This window comes from Coregonus clupeaformis, unplaced genomic scaffold, assembly GCF_020615455.1.
Source record: "Coregonus clupeaformis isolate EN_2021a unplaced genomic scaffold, ASM2061545v1 scaf2607, whole genome shotgun sequence".
Classification (NCBI taxonomy): domain Eukaryota; kingdom Metazoa; phylum Chordata; class Actinopteri; order Salmoniformes; family Salmonidae; genus Coregonus; species Coregonus clupeaformis.
The window spans coordinates 8,381-36,348 of NW_025536061.1; the positions used below are offsets into that span (position 1 = coordinate 8,381).

General features: G+C 42.0%; 1 protein-coding gene and 1 long non-coding RNA gene across 3 annotated transcripts; one reads left to right on the forward strand and one right to left on the reverse strand.

The window, feature by feature from the left end:
* Positions 1 to 663: 663 nt before the first annotated feature.
* Positions 664 to 12,437, reverse strand: LOC121566108. Of its 2 annotated transcripts, XR_006000789.2 has the most exons (6): positions 12,347 to 12,437; positions 11,989 to 12,045; positions 1,663 to 1,731; positions 1,156 to 1,222; positions 935 to 1,072; positions 664 to 849 (listed from the first exon to the last, which is right to left on the reverse strand). It is a non-coding gene; the product is annotated as an uncharacterized LOC121566108 (long non-coding RNA). The 2 variants fall into 2 exon arrangements; XR_006000790.2 differs by lacking the exon at positions 1,156 to 1,222.
* Positions 1,000 to 23,749, forward strand: LOC121566106 (myosin heavy chain, fast skeletal muscle-like). The gene is made up of 39 exons (XM_045219672.1): positions 1,000 to 1,230; positions 1,576 to 1,722; positions 4,513 to 4,669; positions 4,893 to 4,920; positions 5,192 to 5,300; positions 5,467 to 5,559; positions 5,718 to 5,778; positions 5,911 to 6,009; positions 7,249 to 7,352; positions 7,669 to 7,807; positions 8,215 to 8,333; positions 8,503 to 8,652; positions 8,747 to 8,917; positions 10,537 to 10,840; positions 11,200 to 11,264; positions 11,356 to 11,443; positions 11,530 to 11,647; positions 11,799 to 11,922; positions 12,358 to 12,494; positions 12,940 to 13,195; positions 13,391 to 13,633; positions 13,983 to 14,159; positions 14,256 to 14,401; positions 14,570 to 14,660; positions 16,476 to 16,865; positions 16,987 to 17,113; positions 17,304 to 17,422; positions 17,987 to 18,183; positions 18,322 to 18,505; positions 18,622 to 18,787; positions 19,036 to 19,160; positions 19,322 to 19,630; positions 19,833 to 20,036; positions 20,194 to 20,319; positions 20,458 to 20,628; positions 21,934 to 22,038; positions 22,135 to 22,230; positions 22,679 to 22,810; positions 23,633 to 23,749. The coding sequence occupies exons 1-39, from the start codon at positions 1,015 to 1,017 to the stop codon at positions 23,651 to 23,653; spliced, it is 5,814 nt and encodes a 1,937-aa protein (XP_045075607.1). The 5' UTR covers positions 1,000 to 1,014; the 3' UTR covers positions 23,654 to 23,749.
* Positions 23,750 to 27,968: the final 4,219 nt, after the last annotated feature.

The following is a 27,968-nucleotide window of genomic DNA, read 5'->3' on the forward strand; positions in this document are numbered from 1 at the left end:
TACTTTTATAGTAATGACATCTCTCATTGATGTAAATTCAGTGAAATTCAATTCAGAGACAAACATGACATTAAAAAGTCATGTAATGGGAGTGTGGTGCTCCTGGAAGTGGGAGGCGCTAGTGAGACAGACACACAGAGGTCTCTCATCCAATTCATTTCCTTTCCCAGAGTGGTCCATAATTAACTTTTGCTTGGTTGGCACTTCCAACCAGATATAAGGAGGCTGAAGCCCCAGCATCCATAAGTCAGATACCTTCTTCCTCTGTGGTAAGACCTCTCCACCTCCTTAGATTTTTACATTTGTCTCATCTTTGCACTCAGCATCTGAGGCAGTAGCTATCTGCACTGTTTGAATTGACTTCTGCATGTCTCTTGTAAGATTTGACAATATGCAATCAAGTGGCATTGATTTAAAAAAAAAAATGTTATGTGTTTTTCTTTAACTGTGTATTACTTCAAATCTGTAACTTCCTTTTATGTCCAAAAGTAGTGCTCCTGCACTTAGTTAAGGGAGTGGTCTAGAATGTAACTGGGTTTTCAGGGGTATGTATTTCAATTCTTGACAGAATGTGTAGTAAAGTGAGTTGCCACTAGGAAAATATAAGTTATCAGTTGCACATGTAGTTGAATTTGACATGGCTGTAATAATTATTTAGTTAAATGTTTTTTAGCCGTTCGGTGGCTAAATGATAAGGCTTTAGTCTTGTGTGTTTTCACAACATTCCATTTGCTACGTTCCAGACATTATTATGAGCCGTCCTCCCCTCAGCAGCCTCAACTCCTTTAGACTTGTGCGTTTTCACAACACCTTATGTTTCACAGGGTCCTCCAAGAAGTACACATTCATCTGTAGAAGGGGGAAAAAGAAGGTGAGACATGGTTTGAGTCTTCACATAAAAAGTGATGAGAATATTCTGAGAGATACCGCTCACCTAACTCTGTTGACTGGGGAGGAAGCACCACAGAGTCAATCATGTTTCTTGTTTCATCTGTTTGCTAGTGATCCGTCACCATGAGTACGGACGCTGAGATGCAAATCTACGGCAAGGCTGCCATATACCTCCGTAAGCCTGAGAGGGAGAGGATTGAGGCACAAACCGCACCCTTTGATTCAAAGAACTCCTGCTATGTGACAGACAAGGCGGAGCTGTACCTTAAGGGTCTGGTCACTGCCAGGGCCGATGGGAAGTGTACTGTAACAATCACCAAACCTGACGGCACTAAGGAGGTAAGAGATTAAAAGTATTCAAGATCAAGTTCTTGTAATTACTCTATTTCATGACAAATCATCAAAATGATCAAAAACATTTCAATAGACAACATGAAATCAGTAACAACAGATAGATTAATGATTTCTTTGTTTTTGTAAGCAGAATATAACCTTCAAACACATTTTAATGTTGCTATTTAAAAAAGGAATGGCATTTTTTTTATATTGGCTAGTCAAGTATGTCAGTGGGCGATAACAAAGCAGTGGATTAAATGGGGGATTGAACTGTAATGTTAATGAGCAAAAAGCATTCAGTCATGTCCACTTTGATCTGTATGTAATCTAGATTTCTGACTGTTTCAGGAAGGAAAAGAATTCAAAGATGCAGACATCTTCGAGATGAACCCCCCTAAGTACGACAAGATTGAGGACATGGCCATGATGACCTACCTGAATGAAGCCTCTGTGTTGTATAACCTCAAAGAGCGTTATGCAGCATGGATGATCTATGTAAGAAACCTGCACATACAAACATACAACCACATACATAATAAACAAACAAATACAGTACTACCATACAGTGGTCCCAAAATATTCACACCCTTGATAAAGATTAGAAAAAATGACTCTATAAAATAAATAATTCAAATACTGAGCTATATTGTGTGCTTACAAATGGGGAAATTATAGTATTTTATATTAATACAATTGCTCCGAGAACGAGATTTTTATTTTTCTCAAAAAGGTAATTATTGACACCCCTGTTTTCAATACCTTTCAATACATCAACTTGCAAGGATAAAGGCACTGAGCCTTTTTCAAAAAATATTTTATGAGTTGGAGAAAACATTGGGAGTAATCTTAGACCATTCCTTCATACAGAAACATTCCAGATCCTTGATATCCTTCATCTGCACATACAGTGGGGAAAAAAAGTATTTAGTCAGCCACCAATTGTGCAAGTTCTCCCACTTAAAAAGATGAGAGAGGCCTGTAATTTTCATCATAGGTACATGTCAACTATGACAGACAAAATGATAATTTTTTTTCGAGAAAATCACATTGTAGGATTTTTAATGAATTTATTTGCAAATTATAGTGGAAAATAAGTATTTGGTCAATAACGAAAGTTTCTCAATACTTTGTTATATACCTTTTGTTGGCAATGACACAGGTCAAACGTTTTCTGTAAGTCTTCACAAGGTTTTCACACACTGTTGCTGGTATTTTGGCCCATTCCTCCATGCAGATCTCCTCTAGAGCAGTGATGTTTTGGGGCTGTCGCTGGGCAACACAGACTTTCAACTCCCTCCAAAGATTTTCTATGGGGTTGAGATCTGGAGACTGGCTAGGCCACTCCAGGACCTTGAAATGCTTCTTACGAAGCCACTCCTTCGTTGCCCGGGCGGTGTGTTTGGGATCATTGTCATGCTGAAAGACCCAGCCACGTTTCATCTTCAATGCCCTTGCTGATGGAAGGAGGTTTTCACAAAAAATCTCACGATACATGGCCCCATTCATTCTTTCCTTTACACGGATCAGTCGTCCTGGTCCCTTTGCAGAAAAACAGCCCCAAAGCATGATGTTTCCACCCCCATGCTTCACAGTAGGTATGGTGTTCTTTGGATGCAACTCAGCATTCTTTGTCCTCCAAACACGACGAGTTGAGTTTTTACCAAAAAGTTATATTTTGGTTTCATCTGACCATATGACATTCTCCCAATCCTCTTCTGGATCATCCAAATGCACTCTAGCAAACTTCAGACGGGCCTGGACATGTACTGGCTTAAGCAGGGGGACACGTCTCGCACTGCAGGATTTGAGTCCCTGGCGGCGTAGTGTGTTACTGATGGTAGACTTTGGTCCCAGCTCTCTGCAGGTCATTTACTAGGTCCCCCCGTGTGGTTCTGGGATTTTTGCTCACCGTTCACGTGATCATTTTGACCCCACAGGGTGAGATCTTGCGTGGAGCCCCAGATCGAGGGAGATTATCAGTGGTCTTGTATGTCTTCCATTTCCTAATAATTGCTCCCACAGTTGATTTCTTCAAACCAAGCTGCTTACCTATTGCAGATTCAGTCTTCCCAGCCTGGTGCAGGTCTACAATTTTGTTTCTGGTGTCCTTTGACAGCTCTTTGGTCTTGGCCATAGTGGAGTTTGGAGTGTGACTGTTTGAGGTAGTGGACAGTTGTCTTTTATACTGATAACAAGTTCAAACAGGTGCCATTAATACAGGTAACGAGTGGAGGACAGAGGAGCCTCTTAAAGAAGAAGTTACAGGTCTGTGAGAGCCAGAAATCTTGCTTGTTTGTAGGTGACCAAATACTTATTTTCCACCATAATTTGCAAATAAAATCATAAAAAATCCTACAATGTGATTTTCTGGATTTTTTTTCTCTCAATTTGTCTGTCATAGTTGATGTGTACCTATGATGAAAATTACAGGCCTCTCTCATCTTTTTAAGTGGGAGAACTTGCACAATTGGTGGCTGACTAAATACTTTTTCCCCCCACTGTATAAACTGCCCTCTTCAATTCAAACCACAGGTTTTCAGTGAGGTTCAAGTCCGGAGACTTAGATCGCCTTTGCAAAAGTTTGATTTTGTGGCCAATTAACCATTTCATTGTGGTTTCTGATGTGAATGTGGGGTTATTGTCTTGCTGGAAGATCTACTTGTGGCCAAGTTTCAGCCTCCTGGCAGAGGCAACCAGGTTTTTGGCTAAAATATTCTGGTACTGGGTAAAGTTCATGATGCCTTTGACCTTAACAAGGGCCCCAGGACCAACGGAAGCAAAGCAGTGCCATAACATCAACGATTCACCACCATATTTTACAGTAGGGATGGGGTTCTTTTCTGCTCATGCATTCTAATTTCAGCGCCAAACCCATCACTGGTTGGCTTACCCAAAGAGCTCTATTTTCATGTCATCCCCAAAAAAAATTGTTTGCTAAACGGCATTGGAACTTGGATTTGAACCAGTGCTTTGGTCAGATAACATGAAAATAGAGCTCAATAATGTTGATCCCTATCTTTTTGAGAGAAAAAAATATTACCTGTTAAAATATTAATTTATTTCAAGCAGTTGTATTAGTATAAAATAATATAATTTTCCAGTTTTAGTGAGCATACAATATAGCTCAGTAAAGTGACTCCACTGTAAATGAACGGTAGAAACCAAAACATATCCATACAGTAGACCCACATCAGTATACCAAAGTACACCCACATCCTCACATAAATCCAGGTAAAAGTTCATCTGACTTCGTTAATCCCCTAATTTAATGATGCTTTCATCCAGACCTACTCTGGGCTCTTCTGTGCCACTGTGAACCCCTACAAGTGGCTCCCCGTGTACGACGCAGAGGTTGTCAACGCCTACAGAGGGAAGAAGAGGATGGAGGCTCCACCCCATATCTTCTCCGTCTCTGACAACGCCTTTCAGTTCATGATGATTGGTACGAGCTCTCATGGATGGATGGATGGATGGAAGTTAAAATGTTATGTAGAGAGATATCTACTGTTTTCTAGTCTAGCTTAGAACAGTTTGCTGGGAATATCTGATTTCACTAGCCTTGAATGGGAAATGTTCCAAATTGAAATGAATGATGATGCTATGAATGCAATAATGTCCCCATAATGTTGCTTGAGTATAATAAGGAATATGTTTTTTGGTTACAGATAAGGAGAACCAGTCTGTCCTGATTACGTAAGTGGTTTACTAAAATTTCATTCTGATGAACTATTTCTATTGTAATACGTTGGGTCACTTGGGTGTGATGAAAATACATGACATTATGAATGGATTATGACACTAGGCTATGCGTAATAATGAGTCGATGAGAAGGAGTATTTATTGAAGATTTACTTATGTTAGGAAACAGGTCAACAGTGTATTTTCCTATGCTATTTCTTAGTGAAAGCAAATCTGACACTCAAACATGTAACTAAACTCCCTCTTTCTCTGTCATATAAACCAGTGGAGAATCCGGTGCAGGAAAGACTGTCAACACCAAGCGTGTCATCCAGTACTTTGCTACCATTGCAGTGTCTGGTGGCAAGAAGGAAGCAGACCCCAACAAAATGCAGGTAGGTTGTGCTCATGTTTTCCTTTTTAACACATTTCAGTTTGGTTGGCTGTGCAAACTTTTTTTTCAGTGGTGAATCCTGTTTCAAGAAAAGGGTTCAAGCAATTGAGAAAAACAAACGTTAAAATTCTACCCGTTTTTGAGCAACTTGTGTTTGTCTCAATCAGGGGTCTCTTGAGGATCAGATCATTGCAGCTAACCCTCTGCTGGAGTCTTACGGTAATGCCAAAACAGTGAGGAACGACAACTCGTCTCGCTTTGTAAGTATGAAGGGCATACTGTGGAAGTGACCTTATATTGGACAAATGTAATTCAGTAGTTCCCTACTGTTATGCAGATGTATGAAATTATTTTGATCACTCTGTTAGGATTTTGATTTATTTGTTGACCTATTTCTAACCCCCATGCACTTCTATAGGGTAAATTCATCAGGATTCACTTCCAAGGTGGTAAACTGGCTAAAGCTGACATTGAGACCTGTGAGTTGGTTTTTGATTGTTTCTCAATGCTTTCCTAAATTCACACAGATTATTTTAAAGAGATTATCAAAATTAAATGTATCTCATGTTCTCTCTCTCGCTCTCTCTCCTTTTGCTCTCTTTCTCCCTCAGACCTGCTAGAGAAGTCCAGAGTGTCCTTCCAGCTGCCCGATGAGAGAGGCTACCACATCTTCTTCCAGATGATGACAGGCCACAAACCTGAGCTAGTTGGTACGAAAAGAAGAGGTTTATGGGAAATTCTTCCCACCCCCATCTGTGGAATTTATAAAAAATATTAATAGTCCACATGAATGGCAGTCGGTGCCATTTAAGATGAGGGAGGACAATCATTGTTTTTATGAGCATGGCCTTATTTATATTACAGCATATTGGATGACTGTCATTCATATTCCATTCACCCAGCTCAATGTAACATCGATAGGTTTAGGCTACTACATGATACTCTAATGTTCCCTATACCCACCATGAGGTTGCTACAACCTAGCCTATGAATGAAAGTTTAAAACGTAAGTGCACAGGTCGAGAGAAATTTGAGTAATCAAGGTGACAGACATTGACACATCCAATACCGCCCTGCACAATCTTGCCTGCATCTAGCTGATCTAGTGTAATCATTAGTTCAACAGTTGCAAACGAGAGTTTAATTTTGGACAAATGCAGGTAGGCTATGTTTATCCCCGTTTCGTTCAGTTTGCTTCCGTTTAAGAAACGTTTTTCAACAGAATCGGCAGAATGAATACACCCTAATCACACGCAAACACAGCTCACCTTCATATAGGGGTGCGCTGAGTAGTTGGACAAAATGAGTATTGTAATGGATATGGGCAATTTTCTGGATACGATTATGATCTGAGTATTTTTTCGAATTATCCGTGATCGGAATTTTTTTTATTTTCGGGTACCAGCAAGCATCTTTCTCATGTCAGTCAGTCACAGGGTTTCTAAACCATACTGTACTGTCTTTGAGTCAGTAATGTGCGGTCTAAATAACTCAACTGGCTAGTTCGCCTGTCTGTAAAGAGAAGGGCGAGCTGTACATTGATCCTGCTGCTCTGATTGGATAGAGTGAAGCTGTGGTTCTCCATACTCTCGCTTCATCATTTCTCCCGATCACTTTTCGTCGCATGTTTAAATTTACTGAGGAGGATGGTCCTCCCCTTCCTCCTCTGAGGAGCCTCCACTGGTCCATACATTTGAAACTATTACAATGATTGTATCCAAGGTAACAAGGCATCTAGACATGGGTCAGGTCTTTGGGAAATATCTATCAAGTAATGCACTGTGATCACACTAGTCCACAAGTCTCAGTCCCCTCTTTTGATGCTATTTATTATATACTACATGTATCCTTGAGTCCATCTATTGAGTAAAGGAGGGAGAGATACTGTAAAGGTAGGACAGCAGAATTCTAAGAGATTTAACTGACAAGCTGTTCTCTGTTGTCCACAGAAATGGCGCTCATCACCACCAACCCCTACGACTTCCCCATGTGCAGCCAGGGTCAGATCACTGTGGCCAGCATCAATGACAATGAAGAGCTGGATGCCACAGACGTGAGTCAAACAAAGGGTTAACCAAACTCTAGATAGGGAATGGGTAGGACCACCATACACACTGTGCAATTCCAACTTGGTAAATGTTTTATGTTAGTTAGGCATATGCCTCAAGGCACTCTTCATGACTTCACATTTTGCCATTTAAAACGTCCACAAGAGAGCATAACTAAGTGCCCTGTGGAACTGTGTAAAACTATTTTTGTGTTTTCATCTACTATCCATCCCATTCGATCTGGAGTGAGCACAGAACTGCAGTGTAACTGACCAAACTACCGTTCAGTTCATCACTGCTGTACTTCCTCTTTAATACCAGGATGCCATTACAGTCCTGGGCTTCACTAATGAAGAGAAGGTTGGCATCTACAAGCTGACAGGAGCTGTACTGCACCATGGCAACTTGAAATTCAAGCAGAAGCAGCGTGAGGAGCAGGCCGAGCCAGACGGCACAGAGGGTGAGTCCCACTCATAGATATACAATATGTAAAGCATTAGTCCCATTCCCAGTCCCACTCATAGATATACAATATGTAAAGCATTAGTCCCATTCCCAGTCCCACTCATAGATATACAATATGTAAAGCATTAGTCCCATTCCCAGTCCCACTCATAGATATACAATATGTAAAGCATTAGTCCCATTCCCAAACATAGAAATAGAACACGTAAGACAGACAGTGACACATGAAAGTCAGGCAGGAGATCATTTCTAGAGAACAAATTCCAAGCTCCAGAAATTATGGATGTGGGTGAATCAAAACCTAACTCACAATGAAGTTAGCCAAACTATTTTGTCAGTGTGACATCAGAAACAAGTGATCTTGTGTCCCTTAGTCTGTTGTTGTTGGTTCTCTCTCTCCAGTGTCAGATAAAATTGCCTACCTGCTGGGCCTGAACTCAGCTGAGATGTTGAAGGCTCTGTGCTACCCCAGAGTGAAGGTCGGCAACGAGTATGTGACCAAGGGACAGACTGTGCCTCAGGTAAGGCGGCCAAACACAGCATCTACCATTCTCTGTGGACCGGAATTATTTTGGGAAAGAGTGCATTGCTTTGTTTTAAATAGTGCTTTTGTTTTTCCCAAGCTCGTATCACCATATCACTAGACATGGTCAATATCTCCTGTATTAATTTGAGGTATTATCATTGCAGGTTAATAACTCAGTCAGCGCTCTGGCCAAGTCTATCTATGAGAGGATGTTCTTGTGGATGGTCATCCGTATCAACGAGATGTTGGACACCAAGAATCCAAGGCAGTTCTATATCGGTGTGCTCGATATTGCCGGGTTTGAGATCTTTGATGTGAGTATGAGACCAGAACAAAACAATTAGATGTGATTGAGATGGATTACAGCCTGGTATGATGAAATTATCCCTTTGAAAACTCCATCAACAGTACAACAGCATGGAGCAGCTGTGCATCAACTTCACCAATGAGAAACTGCAACAGTTTTTCAACCACACCATGTTCGTCCTGGAGCAAGAGGAGTACAAGAAGGAGGGAATCGTCTGGGCCTTCATTGACTTCGGCATGGACTTGGCTGCCTGCATTGAGCTTATTGAGAAGGTAAACTGTCTGTGAGGATTATAATGGACTGTAACAGCAAAGCTCATATGGAGCTCTGTGTGAAATATTATCACAGTGGTACAACGTACAGTAGCGGTGCTTGGGTCAAAATCACTGGGGAAGCCAAACCAGTCAAAAAGATCCATATTACAACCTACAATATGTGTTGTGATAATTGCGTTGTTTGCTCTATAACCTGTTAGTTCATATGCCTTGCCACCGTGATATCTAGGCCTAAAGGCCGAGACAATAAGAAGACACAGTGGCAGAATAAATTCAACCACACCTTTCTCAAAATCGGATAGCAACATCTATCCGGTGGAGTCCACAAAGCATATTGCATGTAACAAAGAGTTACATGACCTACAGCATGATCAATCAAGTTAATGTTTCTGACATTTTCAGACTACAAAACAACTATTGATTTAGAACCATGGAGAGTTACCGCAAGTCGCAAAGAAAACAGGAGCTGCCTCCACTATTCCAACCCCATCTCAACTTCAACATTTCAACATCATCAAATCACCTATGCTTAGTCTAATACAGTGACAACCAAAAGATTCCAAAAACTATTTTAGTCCAATCAACGTAAGCTAAATATCATGTGGCTGTCCATGGTACTAATTTATGTGTGTGTAAGTAGAAAAAACATGTTGACTCACCCTACTTGAAGAGAAACTCCAATGCCATCCTCCTCTCTTTCATGTTGCTGAAACGGTCTATGACTCTGTCATACATTACGCACTGTAAATGTTTGTTGTCCTAGGCTACCTGGCTAAAAGCCTTGCTCACTATTCTAACTTCCTTTCCTGGTCAACGATTAGCTAGTTACCATTAGCCTACTACATCTAGCTACATATTGAACTTCCATACTCTCAGGCCAAAAGCACAATGTAGGAATTTATGGTTAGGTGATAATCGCTGTTAGAATCATTGGCCAGTACAGAGAATTAAGTAAAACTACAAGTACAAATCCCAATCTCCGTCCAAGGTTAATTTAGGAAAGGGCCAATTTTAGCTAACTAGCAATGTAACAATTGATTTTTTTTTTTCTGTCAATAATGTTTGGCTGATGTGATGTGATTGGTGTGAAGCCAAATCCAAACTAGCTTCACTTGACACTTTTGTTTTGGTGCACCAGAACCATTCACAGATTAGCTCACTCAGTTTAGCTCAACTCTGATTCGCTGTTATTGTATAAAAAATATATCAAGGGAGGCCAAATGCTTGCTGGCTTCCCTTGCATTCAATGCTACAATATCATACTATTTTTGACCAGACAGCATCAGATAGAAGGACTACACATACAGAGACAGAGGGGCGCAGTTTAGCTCGCTCGGATGCTTTACCTGGTGAGATACATTCAGCCTCTTGCTAAGAGAGACAAAGTATTTAAAATAATGTATGTCCATTTTTGGGGGAAGCCTGGCCTCCCTTGGCACCCATGAATGTATGCCACTGACAAATTATCTGACTGTTGAGAACTCAATATGTTTCCTATTATGTGTCCCTAAATTAATATAATCCTTTAATAGCATGTTGACTAAAGGAATAAATGTGAATAAATGTGATCCTAAATGTAAATATCATTAATTTGATATACATCTCTTTTCGTAAAGCCATTGGGCATCTTCTCCATCCTTGAAGAGGAGTGCATGTTCCCCAAGTCTTCAGACACTACCTTCAAGGACAAGCTGTACGCCCAGCATCTTGGGAAAACAAATGCGTTTGAGAAGCCCAAGCCTGCCAAAGGCAAGGCAGAGGCCCACTTCTCCCTGGTGCACTACGCCGGTACTGTGGACTACAACATCACTGGCTGGCTGGAGAAGAACAAGGATCCCCTGAACGACTCAGTTTGTCAGCTGTACCAGAAGTCCTCAGTCAAAATTCTGGCTGCCCTGTATCCTCCTCCCCCACCTGAGGGTAAGACAAGCATCACATCAAAATATTTAATTAAGCACCAGTTATAACTCAGACCAAATGTTCTTTAAAGTCTTTGAATGTATTCCAATTTCTCAGGGTGTTTTCACCGGGTTAATTTATTCATACACTTGGTTAATTCAAACAAACAATAGGTGTTATTTTACATAATCTCATTGGCAGCATTTGCCTCTAGATAAGTGTGTAGTTAACCAGAGATTATCTGGTTTATAATTAGTGTGCTTGCTGAAGACAAGTCCACTCTAGATTTTCTTACATACTCTTATTATTATTCTATTTATTCCACCCGCTCTAGGAAATGTACTTTTCTAGTTATCTTTAACTTTTCCCCATTTTAACAGATAAAGCCAAGAAAGGAGGAAAGAAGAAGGGTGGTTCCATGCAGACTGTGTCCTCCCAGTTCAGGGTGAGCTTTTGAAATGTGTATTCAGTCCTTCAAAGGGTGCCTTGATTATCATAAATTATGTCTGAGAAAATGGTTTGTAACCCTCTTACAGGAGAACTTACATAAGCTGATGACCAACTTGAGGAGCACTCATCCTCACTTTGTGCGCTGCCTGATCCCCAACGAGTCAAAGACTCCAGGTACAATAAATATTATCAGTGACTTTAACAATCTCAATCTTTAACCTGTTTATGTGTATTAAAAGAGACTTGGTTTGTTTTACCAGGTCTGATGGAGAACTTCCTGGTTATTCACCAGCTCAGGTGTAATGGTGTACTGGAGGGTATCAGAATCTGCAGAAAGGGCTTCCCCAGCAGAATCATCTATGCTGACTTCAAGCAGAGGTACACACACACACACACACACACACACATGCACACACACACACAATATTCTGCTCCAAGGGATTCCCCAGCATCAGAATTGGCTTTCCTTTTTCGAAATATGACCAACATATTACAACTTGACATATGTTAAAAATGACTCCTCATTCAGGTACAAAGTACTGAATGCCAGTGTCATCCCCGAGGGCCAGTTCATGGACAACAAGAAGGCTTCTGAGAAGCTGCTTGGTTCCATTGATGTGAATCATGAAGATTACAAGTTTGGACACACCAAGGTCAGTCAAATACGCCAGCAAAAGCTGACAACAAAACACAACTTCAATGATAATTTAAACCCTTACCATATAAAATCTCTCCAGTTGATCTATCCATCCTTTTGTTCTTTCTTCTTCATTTAACTAAAGTAAAAGGTGGAAAACCATTGTAGTGTTTTTTACTTCAACGTCATACAAGTATAGAAGAGAAACTAAACTCATTATCATGTGCATTGTGTCAGAGTGGTATGGCTGCAGTTATCTGTATCTGTGGACATTATTAATCTACAACTGTACAATAACTAACAACTTAAACATCCTATCCCATGGTTAGTTTGTAACCATTGCAAAGTTTGTTGTCAAATCAATCTAGTGGTGATGTTCCCCTCTTTTGATTCAACCCTTTCTATCTGTCACCATCTGTGGTTCCATTGGCCATGCTAACCTGTGTCTCAGGTGTTCTTCAAAGCCGGTCTTCTGGGTGTCCTGGAGGAGATGAGAGATGAGAAACTGGCCTCTCTGGTCGGCATGGTCCAGGCTCTCAGCCGTGGATTCCTCATGAGGAGAGAGTTTAGCAAGATGATGGCAAGGAGGTGAGGAATAGTGGACATCTTGGCAAAGCTTTCTGTCAACCACCTGTATCTAATGTATTATGATGCTGTATATGCTGTGAGTTGTTCAAAATGAGAAAGTGCTTTTGGTTAATTCATTTATAAAGTCAAAAAATGGATGTAGCAAATAAGGATTATATCTTTATAGCTTCAGTTTGGGGTTTGGCTGTTCAATTGTCATTTCAATGTGTGGTATTTACCCATTCATTCTTGAAGAATATAAAATGCCTCATGTGCTTAGCATGACCTGTCAGTCCTTGCATCTAGACCGCTGTCTGTGAATTTAAGAGGGTTTACACTTCCCTAGCCCCATTCCTCAGCTGTAAACAAACAGTGACAGGGTGTTCCGTTTTGTTGTTCTTTGAATCCCAGAATGTAGCTTTAAGCATGTCACTCACCATGCCACCCTATCCTTTCTGTTGACCAGAGAATCCGTTTACGCCATCCAGTACAACATCCGCTCATTCATGAATGTGAAAACCTGGCCATGGATGAAGTTGTACTTCAAGATCAAGCCCCTGCTGCAGAGCGCAGAGACTGAGAAGGAGCTGGCCAACATGAAGGAGAACTATGATAAGATGACGACAGACCTGGCCAAGGCTCTGGCCACGAAGAAGCAAATGGAGGAGAAGTTGGTGGCCCTGACGCAGGAGAAGAATGACCTGGCACTTCAAGTTGCATCTGTGAGTGAAAAACACCTCATATGGGCATATTTACACACACATGAATGCACACACATATGAAGACACTGTGAAGTATGTGGCTAACTCACACATTGTTATTGTCCATGTTACGTATTTCATTAATTTCTATTGATTTGCTCTGACCTTGAATATACAAAGTGAGGCCGCTGATTTTTTCTCGTGTTCTGAAACCAGGAAGGAGACAGTCTGAACGATGCTGAGGAAAGGTGCGAGGGGCTCATCAAGAGCAAGATCCAGCTGGAGGCCAAACTCAAAGAGACGACTGAGAGGCTGGAGGATGAGGAGGAGATCAATGCTGAGTTGACTGCCAAGAAGAGGAAGCTGGAGGATGAGTGCTCTGAGCTGAAGAAGGACATTGATGACCTGGAGCTCACCCTGGCCAAAGTGGAGAAGGAGAAGCACGCCACTGAAAACAAGGTCTAGTTTCTTACCATAGACAGTCTAACCAAACAATAATCCAAACAATAATCAACTCAAAACATAGCTTAACAGAAATGGAATTCAATTTGTATTGTGGGTGCAGGAAAAGTTAAGACACAAAATAGTTGAATTTCAGTTGCGGGGTACTCCCCACATTCATTGCATGTTCTGCTCCCTACTAATTTATGACTTCCATTCAGTACACTGGCATAGTGTACACTGCCATCTAGTGTTGAATCTATAATACAGTACTTGTTGACACATTTCTAATCTAAATGAATGCAATATATAACAAACTAAATCTCCCCTTTATGGTGAAGTATAATTATGTTGTGACCATTTTCAGGTTAAAAACCTGACAGAGGAGATGGCATCTATGGATGAGAGTGTTGCCAAGCTGACCAAGGAGAAGAAAGCCCTCCAAGAGGCCCACCAGCAGACACTGGACGACCTGCAGGCAGAGGAGGACAAAGTCAACACTCTGACCAAGGCCAAGACCAAGCTGGAACAGCAAGTGGACGACGTGAGTGGAGTTTGACATTTTGGCCATGATAGAATTTAAGATGATATTATCTTCAGTTGTTTAGATTTTAACAATATATTTGTTTTTATCTTATAGCTTGAGGGTTCTCTGGAGCAAGAGAAGAAGCTCCGTATGGACCTAGAGAGATCCAAGAGAAAGCTGGAGGGAGATCTGAAACTGGCCCAGGAGTCCATAATGGACCTGGAGAATGACAAGCAGCAAGCTGATGAGAAAATCAAGAAGTAAACACAAACAAATGACTACAGTATCAGCTGCTATAATGGTTGTTCTTGATTAATTATGAATTAGCATTTGCATGTCATTCTTAAAAGCAATGTGAATGGTATTGTACTCCCTTTACACTAACAAACCTAAACCAACTCTGCAATCAACGTGTTTGTGTTTTTTAGGAAGGAGTTTGAGACCACCCAGCTCCTCAGCAAGATTGAGGATGAACAGTCTCTGGGAGCTCAGCTGCAGAAGAAGATCAAGGAACTCCAGGTACAGTACAGGATATACGCTCCAGTAAAGAAAAGCACACACCTGAATCATTTCCTGAAAAACACTTTCTGGTAGCAGACAGTTTTCCTGGTGGCTTCTAATGGCTCAATAGGTTGGAAGATGGTGATTCTTGTTGGTGCTTCTCACCATTGTGGTTTTGGTTCCTGCATGGGACACTGTCTACTGAATATATTAGTGTAACTGACTTTGTATTAACACATACAGTGAGGAAAAAAAGTATTTGATCTCCAGCTGATTTTGTACGTTTGCCACTGACAAAGACATGATCAGTCTATAATTTGAATGGTAGGTTTATTTGAACAGTGAGAGACAGAATAACAACAAAAAAATCCTGAAAAACGCATGTCAAAAATGTTATAAATTTATTTTCATTTTAATGAGGGAAATAAGTATTTGACCCCTCTGCAAAACAGACGTTTCTTGTAGTTGGCCACCAGGTTTGCACACATCTCAGGAGGGATTTTGTCCCACTCCTCTTTGCAGATCTTTTCCAAGTCATTAAGGTTTCGAGGCTGACGTTTGGCAACTCGAACCTTCAGCTCCCTCCACAGATTTTCTATGGGATTAAGGTCTGGAGACTGGCTAGGCCACTCCAGGACCTTAATGTGCTTCTTCTTGAGCCACTCCTTTGTTGCCTTGGCCGTGTGTTTTGGGTCATTGTCATGCTGGAATACCCATCCACGACCCATTTTCAATGCCCTGGCTGAGGGAAGGCGGTTCTCACCCAAGATTTGACGGTACATGGCCCCGTCCATCGTTCCTTTGATGCAGTGAAGTTGTCCTGTCCCCTTAGCAGAAAAACACACCCAGAGCATATATGTTTCCACCTCCATGTTTGATGGTGTGGATGGTGTTCTTGGGGTCATAGGCAGCATTCCTCCTCCTCCAAACACAGCGAGTTGAGTTGATGCCAAAGAGCTCGATTTTGGTCTCATCTGACCACAACACTTTCACCCAGTTCTCCTCTGAATCATTCAGATGTTCATTGGCAAACTTCAGATGGGCCTGTAAATGTGCTTTCTTGAGCAGGGGGACCTTGCTGGCGCTGCAGGATTTCAGTCCTTCATGGCGTAGTGTGTTACCAATTGTTTTCTTGGTGACATGGTCCCAGCTGCCTTGAGAGCATTGACAAGATCCTCCCGCGTAGTTCTGGGCTGATTCCTCACCGTTCTCATGGTCATTGCAACTCCACGAGGTGAGATCTTGCATGGAGCTCCAGGACGAGGGAGATTGACAGTTCTTTTGTGTTTCTTCCATTTGTAAAAAATCGCACCAACTGTTGTCACCTTCTCACCAAGCTGCTTGGCGATGGTCTTGTAGCCCATTCCAGCCTTGTGTAGGTCTACAATCTTGTCCCTGACATCCTTGGAGAGCTCTTTGGTCTTGGCCATGGTGGAGAGTTTGGAATCTGATTGATTGATTGCTTCTGTGGACAGGTGTCTTTTATACAGGTAACAAGCTGAGATTAGGAGCACTCCCTTTAAGAGTGTGCTCCTAATCTCAGCTTGTTACCTGTATAAAAGACACCTGGGAGCCAGAAATCTTTCTGATTGAGAGGGGGTCAAATCTGGATTTTTTTGTTGTTATTCTGTCTCTCACTGTTCAAATAAACCAACCATTAAAATTATAGACTGATAATTTCTTTGTCAGTGGGCAAACGTACAAAATCAGCAGGGGATCAAATACTTTTTTCCCTCACTGTATATGCAAAATATACTATTATTATTTTGTGAGGTTCATTTGTTTCAACTGTATTGTAGTGTTCATCCCCCCTGCTCCTGCCCCCTGTTCTAGGCCCGTATTGAGGAGCTGGAGGAGGAAATTGAGGCTGAGCGTGCTGCCAGGGCTAAGGTTGAGAAGCAGAGGGCCGATCTCTCCAGGGAACTTGAGGAGATCAGCGAGAGGCTGGAGGAGGCCGGAGGCGCCACTGCTTCTCAGATTGAGATGAACAAGAAGCGTGAGGCTGAGTTCCAGAAGCTGCGTCGTGATCTTGAAGAGTCCACCCTGCAGCACGAGGCCACAGCCGCCGCTCTACGAAAGAAGCAGGCCGACAGTGTGGCTGAGCTCGGGGAGCAGATCGACAACCTGCAGCGCGTCAAGCAGAAGCTGGAGAAGGAGAAGAGCGAGTACAAGATGGAGATTGATGACCTCTCCAGCAACATGGAGGCCGTCGCCAAGGCTAAGGTGAGTAGTGATGTTTTGGTCAAGCAGTGTTGAGGAGGGTCAACTACATTACCATTCAACTGAACTGAGGTTGACAGGAGTCCCATATCTAAAGTAATGATTGCACATGTTTCACTAACAGGGCAATCTAGAGAAGATGTGCCGTACTCTTGAGGACCAGCTGAGCGAGCTCAAGACTAAGAATGATGAGAATGTTCGCCAGGTCAACGACATCAGCGGACAGAGGGCCAGACTCCTGACAGAAAATGGTACCATCAACAATTAACTACAACCCAATGCTTTCCTTCAGTAAAACACAATAACATGTGTTGGGGGCTGTATCCACATAATTTCTACTGTACTATTCACCACCTAACATTGCCCTACGATACCTCCATATACATTTTCAATCTTAGAGAACAGAGACCCTATTAACTAGATATCCCTCTATCCCTGCAGGAGAGTTTGGCCGCCAGCTGGAGGAGAAGGAAGCCCTGGTGTCTCAGCTGACCAGAGGAAAACAGGCCTTCACCCAGCAGGTGGAGGAGCTGAAGAGGGCGATTGAGGAGGAGGTCAAGGTAAAATGGACTCCACTGTCCATAGAGTTTAGAGCAATATCTTCATATAGATGGTGACTACGGCACCCTCAGAGACCCCTACCGTCTCTCCACCCTCAGAGACTCATACTGTCTCTCCACCCTCAGAGACTCCTACTGTCTCTCCACCCTCAGAGACTCCTACTGTCTCTCCACCCTCAGAGACTCCTACTGTCTCTCCACCCTCAGAGACTCTTACTGTCTCTCCACCCTCAGAGACTCCTACTGTCTCTCCACCCTCAGAGACTCCTACTGTCTCTCCACCCTCAGAGACTCCTACTGTCTCTCCACCCTCAGAGACTCCTACTGTCTCTCCACCCTCAGAGACTCCTACTGTCTCTCCACCCTCAGAGACTCCTACTGTCTCTCCACCCTCAGAGACTCCTACTGTCTCTCCACCCTCAGAGACTCCTACTGTCTCTCCACCCTCAGAGACTCCTGATGTCTTTCCACCTTCAGAGACTCCTACTGTCTCTCTACCCTCTGTCTTCTACTGTCATTTGTTTGACTATCTCTCTAATCTCTCTTTGTCTTTCTCTTTCGCAGGCTAAAAACGCACTGGCCCATGGTGTCCAGTCTGCCCGTCATGACTGTGACCTCCTGAGGGAGCAGTTTGAGGAGGAGCAGGAGGCCAAGGCAGAGCTGCAACGCGGCATGTCCAAGGCCAACAGTGAGGTGGCTCAGTGGAGGACTAAGTATGAAACTGATGCCATCCAGCGCACAGAGGAGCTGGAGGAGGCCAAGTGAGTCGCACGCAACAGCAAACACTAAATATAGGTTGTGGATGTTGAGGGTGGTAGGGGGGTTCTGAGAAAATGTTACGTCAATATATATTGTAACATATGTCTCAAACCGAAAAACCACCCTCTGTTGTCCAACAGGAAGAAGCTGGCCCAACGTCTGCAGGAGGCTGAGGAGACCATTGAGGCGACCAACTCCAAGTGTGCCTCCCTGGAGAAGACCAAGCAGAGGCTGCAGGGAGAGGTGGAGGACCTCATGATTGACGTTGAGAGAGCCAACGCATTGGCCGCCAACCTCGACAAGAAGCAGAGGAACTTTGACAAGGTAAAATGAAAACCTAATTTTCTGCTACATAATCAATTGTAGTTTAATTGTAGCATGTTTCTGATTTAAATCTCTTCATCTATGACTTCTAATGAAAATCCCATGTATTTCCCTAGGTTCTGGCAGAGTGGAAGCAGAAGTATGAGGAGGGTCAGGCAGAGCTGGAAGGAGCTCAGAAGGAGGCTCGCTCTATGAGCACTGAACTCTTCAAGATGAAGAACTCCTACGAGGAGGCTCTGGATCATTTGGAGACTCTAAAGAGAGAGAACAAGAACCTGCAACGTGAGCATTTAATCGCTGTACCTTTTATCAACCCAAGGAAGTGGAGGGCAATTAGGTTTGCAAGACCACATGAAGTGTTGTTAATTAACTGTTATCATGATTCAATGTCAACTTCAGTACATTGGTGATATCCACTGAAAATCTCCCAAGTCTAAACTGCTCCTGTGTGTGTGTGTGTGTGTGTGTGTGTGTGTGTGTGTGTGTGTGTGTGTGTGTGTGTGTGTGTGTGTGTGTGTGTGTGTGTGCAGAGGAGATCTCTGACCTGACTGAGCAGATCGGAGAGACTGGCAAGAGCATCCATGAGCTGGAGAAGGCCAAGAAGACAGTGGAGACAGAGAAGTCTGAGATCCAGACCGCTCTGGAGGAGGCTGAGGTACAAACTACAGCTGTTTGATGGGAAAAGCAGTGTTACACTAGCCAATGCCAGCTACAGTCTAATGCTCCCTGTATTGGTGTTTATTGTTGTCATATATATTTAATTCCTACATCCAAATGTATTGAACACAATTGGCCTGACTGCTTCTGTTTGTCCAGGGCACACTGGAGCACGAGGAATCCAAGATTCTGCGTGTGCAGCTGGAGCTCAACCAGATCAAGGGTGAGGTGGACAGGAAGATTGCTGAGAAGGACGAGGAGATGGAGCAGATCAAGAGGAACAGCCAGAGGGTGGTTGACTCCATGCAGAGCACCCTGGACTCTGAGGTCAGGAGCAGAAATGATGCCCTGAGGGTGAAGAAGAAGATGGAGGGAGACCTGAATGAGATGGAGATCCAGCTGAGCCACTCCAACAGGCAGGCCGCTGAGGCCCAGAAACAGCTGAGGAACGTCCAGGGACAGCTCAAGGTAAAGGGACTGGGACATTAAGTTCAAAACCTAAACATGGCTAGGGATTTGTTTGTGAATCTGAGAAATTAAAAAGAGTGGTTTATGTACTAAAGGTAACGATACTGGGGAAATTCGTACCAATTTACATTTCTATCACTGATCGATCCTATCGCCCCTACTTCCACAAGTCCTAATGAACATATGTCATTGTGAACCCCAGGATGCCCAATTGCACCTTGATGACGCTGTTCGTGTCGCAGAGGACATGAAGGAACAGGCAGCCATGGTGGAGCGCAGAAACGGTCTGATGGTGGCTGAAATCGAGGAGCTGAGAGTTGCTCTGGAGCAGACAGAGAGAGGCCGCAAAGTGGCTGAGACTGAGCTGGTAGACGCCAGCGAGCGTGTTGGACTGCTGCACTCCCAGGTATGGGTCAAAAGCCATTTCCAATGGAACTCAACCAAGCATACAGTTTAAACACACCTGGAAATTGACAGTGCTTACTTTAGATTTTCATAATTTCAGCCTTGTGACTTGTAAGTTCTCTTGAGAGTTTAAAAAATGGTCCTATTTCATCCTTCAGAACACCAGCCTTCTGAACACCAAGAAGAAGTTGGAGACTGACCTGGTGCAGGTGCAGGGAGAGGTGGACGATATTGTCCAGGAGGCCAGGAATGCAGAGGAGAAGGCCAAGAAGGCCATCACTGACGTGAGTTCTTTAATTACATCGACTTAATTTGTCCCCAAGTGCCAATGGTAGCTGGGCTGGTTAAGAACAACAAAGATCTTAGAGGGGCGTTATGATTGGTGCCAATTGGTGCATAAATGAAACAAACTACTTTTCCAGGCGGCCATGATGGCTGAGGAGCTGAAGAAGGAGCAGGACACCAGCTCTCACCTGGAGAGGATGAAGAAGAACCTGGAGGTCACAGTCAAGGACCTGCAGCACCGCCTGGATGAGGCTGAGAATCTGGCCATGAAGGGAGGCAAGAAGCAGCTCCAGAAACTGGAGTCCAGGGTGAGTTAACAGCAGGGTGGATTATGGTGGATTGAAAGACAGATTGCTGGAAATGTATTTGATCATATAAAAATACATAATAGCCTCCATGCAGGTTTACTGTTACTTCTGTAGTGCATGGCATGACTAATCAAGTCTCGGGCCCTGGGAAATGTTAAGTCCCCCTTCTTGGCATTAGAGAAAATGTTGCAGTTTTAAAGCTAATTTCCTGCAATTCTACACATTTTGCCTTTTTAAATGTTAAATGATGGTGCATTTATGATCATAACAAAACACATTATAATAATTTTACACTTATTTAGTGGAGTTGAGCCAAGACCTTCAAATAAATACAAATGTATTACTCTAGTTGCTTCGTTCAGTCTTGTACAGTTGTCGCAGCAGACTTCTTCTAAACTGCCATTTCATTAGTAGTAAGAAAACAAATATAAATTTACAATACACATCAACACACAATATAATGTACATTCATCCACTTTATCTCATAGTAATCATTTGTTACATCTAGTTACATTTGTTTCATTTCTCTCTATAGCGACATGTCTCATTCACAGGCCGTTGCTAGGGAAGCTAGCGTTGCTATGCAGGTTTACCAGCCAGCAGGCTAACGGCTGAATTGGTTTGTAGGCTAGCGGATTTTAATAAGTTCATAAAACCTGAAAACACAACATAACATCTTAACAAACATATGTACATACTCCAGAAACATTACCGTATCTAATATAGTGCTTTTCCGGTCGCTTACCTTCAAAATAAAGATACAGTATACCAATGTTTTTATGTCGGTGCTTCTGTCTTGCTGTTGGCTCACTTTGAAAACTTCTCTCAACTGTCATAGCGCGAGCCTCCCATAATAGAAGAAATCTCATAACATTAAAACATGCGAGTGGCGTCCTCTAGTGGCCATACTGGTGCTGCACTATAAACTGCTAAACTCATGACAAAATGGATAAATAGTCATATTACAAATACAAGAAGAATTGAGTTGTGAGCCTCCCAGACCCGTTGTGCATCTAATAGTTAAGAACATAAATTGTGGATTAATAATATGTACTGCATTGCACTCTCTAAACTTTTTCCACAGATCCCTGGTTGTTTAATCTGTTCTTGCTAGAAATATTCATCAACACATTTAAATGTAAATTCCCCTTTGGGAACCACTGACCTAGATAATGAAAAGTTGTTGTTATTATTACAGACCCCTTCAATTAAAATGTTGAAAGTACATAGGATCAGATAACAATTGTGCCTCCTTGAGGTCTGATTTCACCACCTCAAACAAATACGTTTATTTCTTCCACAAAGGTGCGTGAGCTCGAGACTGAGGTGGAGGCCGAGCAGAGAAGAGGTGTAGACGCAGTCAAGGGAGTCCGCAAGTATGAGCGCAGAGTCAAGGAGCTCACTTACCAGGTAAGAGAAAGTGCCTTCTTCACACATTTGACAGTAACACAGAGAGGTTTGTGTATAAAACTATACTGACATTGATTATTTGATATTCTCCCACAGACTGAGGAGGATAAGAAGAACGTTAGCAGACTTCAGGACCTGGTAGATAAGCTGCAGTTGAAAGTGAAGGCCTACAAGAGGCATTCTGAGGAAGCGGTGAGTCACAGACTTAGTCCAATACTGTGAAAGCATACAATCGAAAATGTATTTTCTCCCTACAAAACGTAATGTCCATACATTTTAGTTGAAGTGTTGCTACAGAACATCAGTCAACAATGACTCAATTGATATTACAAGTCATTACTGAATAAATTATACACATTTCTGAGTGCCTCCTATGCCTATGTGTTACTAACTTAAAGGAGAGGGGGTTGAATAATAATTTCCTGGTCTAGTGGTGGTGCTGGAGGCAGCGGTTTGATCCCCTGTTCCTCCACTCACTTTCTCTGCTGTATTATCCATCTCCCTATATACATTGCTATCCTAAATCTGCTAATATTTGTTTTGTTGAAAATACCTTTAAAAATGTATATTTTAATTTGCTACCTGAAGCTTCAAAGTGTAAATGCTGATGTTCTGCTCTCCCGCTCTTTTCCTCACCCAGGAGGAAGCAGCCAATAGCCATATGTCTAAGTTCAGGAAGGTGCAGCATGAGCTGGAGGAGGCTGAGGAGCGTGCTGACATCGCTGAGACTCAGGTCAACAAGCTCAGAGCCAAGACCCGTGACACTGGAAAGGTACAGAACTACTGCTAAACCTATACCAGACTCATGTTCAAATATGACCACATCAACACCACCTATGATTCAGTCTTCACAGAGGGCAATACTGACCTTTTACACTCAAATGTAAGATCTTTAAGAAGCACATTTCAGGTAGGGCAAAATAATCTAATAAAATGAATTCCATTACTTCAAAATTGAAATCCAAGCTGAGCATTAAATGCTTGATCCATTATATTCTTTCCAAGTCTATCCATCTATTTATCATGTTCATTATTATTACTGATCCATTATATTCTATCCAAGTCTATCCATATATTTATCATGTTCATTATTATTACTGATCCATTATATTCTATCCAAGTCTATCCATATATTTATCATGTTCATTATTATTACTGATCCATTATATTCTATCCAAGTCTATCCATATATTTATCATGTTCATTATTATTACTGATCCATTATATTCTGTCCAAGTCTATCCATCTATTTATCATGTTCATTATTATTACTGATCCATTATATTATATCCAAGTCTATCCATATATTTACCATGTTCATTATTATTACTGATCCATTATATTCTATCCAAGTCTATCCATATATTTATCATGTTCATTATTATTACTGATCCATTATATTCTATCCAAGTCTATCCATATATTTATCATGTTCATTATTATTACTGATCCATTATATTCTATCCAAGTCTATCCATATATTTATCATGTTCATTATTATTACTGATCCATTATATTCTATCCAAGTCTATCCATATATTTATCATGTTCATTATTATTACTGATCCATTATATTCTTTCTATCTTCTTACAGGGCAAAGAAGTTGCTGAATAAACAAGACCAAGTCTTATCATTTTCCTGTGTTGCATAAAATATGATTTTCATGGTGAAATGTTGAGCATTAATTAAAAACATGTTGACCTACATACACTTCCTTTGTGACTGTGGACTTATTATTCAGCAAACAGCTTTTTCATACCATAAACATATTGTACTTAAAATAATGGGATTCCAACAGCAAAAGTGATCACCCGGACAAAGCAGTCAGATTTTTCGGTAAACAGCTGAGGGATGAGGCTGGAGAAATGTAACCACTCTCAAATTCTCAGACTGAGCTTTGGATGCAAGGACTGCAAGCTTGTTCTTGCTATATTGAATTCAATGTAGTTCAGCCAGCCTCAGCATTTAAGCTGCTGCTTTTCTCAAGTTAATGCTGGTAGATAATTACTTTAGTGTGTAAATATCAGACACCAGCTAAATATGCATGTCAATTTCGAGCCTTACCCCCAGCCGTTTACGGTGTGATGTCTGACAGCACAAGGATAGTCAAAGGCTGAAAGAGACTGAGTTAACTGATATATCGACAGAAAAGTCAGTGAAAAGGTACTTTACGTAATCAGCATTTGTTCATCTAAATAAGTCAATGAGAGCAAATAGTCCTAGTATGAACTTTTTAAATTACCATGGACATTTTACATCACAATACCAGCTTTGCCATTCTATGTGCAGCCATCAGTTCACCAGTCAAACTGCCAAGGTCAAAGGTTCCAAGACCATTCTAGTCATTCTATTTCTATGGTCATTACACCGTCATAGGACACCACAACACACATATGTTGGTCCTGCGTGTAACATTTGATCTCTTAACAGACTAAAAGGTTACATCAACAGTTCTATCCACATGCCATTGAATAGATGTCCATTAGTACCTGTATCTTGTTGAAGTACTGCCCAGCCTCGAAGGGCACTGTGTTGTAGGTGGAGATCCCAATAACAGGTTTCTCTGTATTGTTCTTGGCTCTGTAGAAGGCCAGGGCATTCTCTCCTGGAACCACCTGTATGGTAACACAACATATACAATAAGATACCTGTATGGTAACACAACATAGACAATAAGACACCTGTATGGTAACACAACATAGACACTAAGATACCTGTATGGTAACACAACATAGACAATAAGATACCTGTATGGTAACACAACATAGACACTAAGATACCTGTATGGTAACACAACATAGACACTAAGATACCTGTATGGTAACACAACATAGACACTAAGATACCTGTATGGTAACACAACATAGACACTAAGATACCTGTATGGTAACACAACATAGACACTAAGATACCTGTATGGTAACACAACATAGACAATAAGATACCTGTATGGTAACACAACACACAACATGATTTGATTCTGGACCAGTCGACCTCCGATATCCTCTGGAGCAGCAGGTTCCCTGTGGTTTTCTACTCCGACCCTGCACTCAATCATGGGATGGGGCAGCCTCCTCTCCTCGCAAATGTTTAGCAAAACCACTGTGGCATCGCTAACAGTGCAGGTCATTTTGAGTGTCATCCTTGTGGGCAGTGGAACCTAGGGCTCCATTCAATTTGTATCGCTGAAGCATTACAGATTGACAAATAGAAATTCAAAGGTAATTTCCAATTGAGCCGACATATGCAGAGAACTATATATTCCAGAGAACTCGGATCCGTAGCCACTCCGATAATAATAAGAGTATGTAAGAAATCTAGAGTGGTCTTGCCTTCTAATTATTGTTTTCCATTGCAGAATGATTGAAGGTGTGTTCTGTTGCATGACCTAATGAACATGACCTACCTCATGGGCCTTATTTAGGTCAGTGCTATCCGGGATCCTTGGGACTTCCCTAACCTAAACCCTGACCTTGACCCCTACCCTAACCCTGACCTTGACCCCTACACTAACCCTGACCTTGACCCCTACCCTTACCCTGACCTTAAAGGGATACTTCAGGACTTTGGCTATGAAGACCTTTATCTACTTCCCCAGAGTCAGATGACTCATGGATACCATTTATATGTCTCTGCATCCAGCATAAAGGAAGTTAGAGTTTCCAAGCCAATGCTAACTAGCGTTAGCGCAATGACTGGAAGTCTATGGTATCTACAAGCATGCAATTTATTGCAGATCTCCAAACAACTGTAGTATAACTACTCTCCAATAGAGGGCACTAAATGCCAAGATTAGAAGGAGCTACATGAGGGGCATTTTTTTTGCCTGCCAATGCAAAGTTTCTGGAGGTGCCTGAAAGAGATCCTGGAGGGGAATCGGAGGAGCCTAAAGCATTGGGGAATCGGAGGAGCCTAAAGCATTGGGGAATCGGAGGAGCCTAAAGCATTGGGGAATCGGAGGAGTCCTAAAGTATTGGGGAATCGGAGGAGCCTAAATCATTGGGGAATTGGAGGAACCTAAAGCATTGGGGAATCGGAGGAGCCTCAATCATTGGGGAATCAGAGAAGCCTAAAGCATTGGGGAATCGGAGGAGACTAAAGCAATGGGGAATCGGAGGAGACTAAAGCATTGGGGAATCAGAGGAGACTAAAGCATTGCCAAAACAAACAGTTAATATTAACCACAGTTAACCTCTCCACCCTGACCGTCTGCGAGTCAGCATGTAGTGAGGGCTTTCCCTAACAGTTGGTTGGCTAGCATATTTATAGACAACATGTGTGAGTGTTTTAAGAAACGGGGATCACGGCTGTACTGAGCAAGGGCTTCCCCTGGGCTGGCTGGCAGGAAGTATTTATGGAATACCGTGGGGTGTGTGTATGTGTGTGTGTGTGTATGTGTGTGCTCTTTAAAAAACATGAGTAGCTTACCTAGAGCTAGCTAGGTCAACCAATACATCATAATGAGTAGCTTATCTATAGCTAGCTAGGTCAACTAATATATCATCATGAGTAACTTAGCTGTAGCTAGCTAGGTCAACCAATGCATCATCATGAGTAGCTTAGCTATAGCTAGCTAGGTCAACCAATACATCATCATGAGTAGCTTAGCTATAGCTAGCTAGGTCAACCAATACTTCATCGTTAGTAGCTTAGCTATAGCTAGCAAGGTCACCAATACATCATCATGAGTAGCTTAGCTATAGCTGGCTAGGTCAACCAATACTTCATCATGAGTAGCTTAGCTATAGCTAGCTAGGTCAACCAATACATCATCATGAGTAGCTTAGCTATAACTAGCAAGGTCATCAATACATAATCATGAGTAGCTTAGCTATAGCTGGCTAGGTCAACCAATACATCATAATGAGTAGCTTAGCAATGGCTAGCTAGGTCAGCCAATACATAATCATAAGTAGCTTAGCAATATCTAGCTAGGTCAACCAATAGATGTCAAGTCTTTGCGTGATTGCATCCTTCAAAGATGGAGAGGGACAGTTCTTGGCTTGATCAGAGGAAGGTTGTCAGAGAGATGGTTGATGAAGATGGAGTCTAGTGACGATCTGGTATAGGGTTACTCTGGGAACCAGCCTGTGTTGTGGAGCCACTGGAATTATCCTCCTTCACAATGTGTAGCACCCACTTGGGTGATTCCTCAGCAGCTCTGGGCGCCAGAAAGCTCTCCACATATACAGTTCAGAGTAGTAGCCAGTCATCCTCACTGAACCCTCTGCCTCAGCACTGTATTCCTACTGTATCTCCTATTCCTCTCAAGCTTCAGGTGACTCCTCAAATGATCAGGAACCAGGAGCCAGGTGAAACAAGAAGATGGTACTGTTTCCTGCATCAGTCAAAACCACCAGATATATGCAATAAAAACTAAATGTTAACAAAAATAAAAAAGTGTGATAAAAAACAACAATAAAAACCCTTGAACATATCTAAATATGTACATATTTACAGAGCTCGTACCATTATGCAATTAAAAGAGAACATGTATATTTAATGATATGCATAACATTACTCAGTGTTTAAATTAATTCATCAGTGATGACTACACCATTCATCACAGATAGGGAAGATACTTATATGGTTTCCCCTAAGTATCTTTGCTAACACCCTGCAGTCAGGTTCACACACCACTTGATAGCTACTAACTAGATTAATCAAAACACAGGGACCTACCTACAGTGAGGAAAAAAAGTATTTGATCTCCTGCTGATTTTGTATGTTTGCCCACTGACAAAGAAATGATCAGTCTATAATATTAATAGTAGGTTTATTTGAACAGTGAGAGACAGAATGACAACAAAAAAATCCAGAAGAACGCATGTAAAATATGTTATAAATTGACTTGCATTTAAATGAGGGAAATAAGTATTTGACCCCTCTGCAAAACATGACTTAGTACTTGGTGGCAAAACCCTTGTTG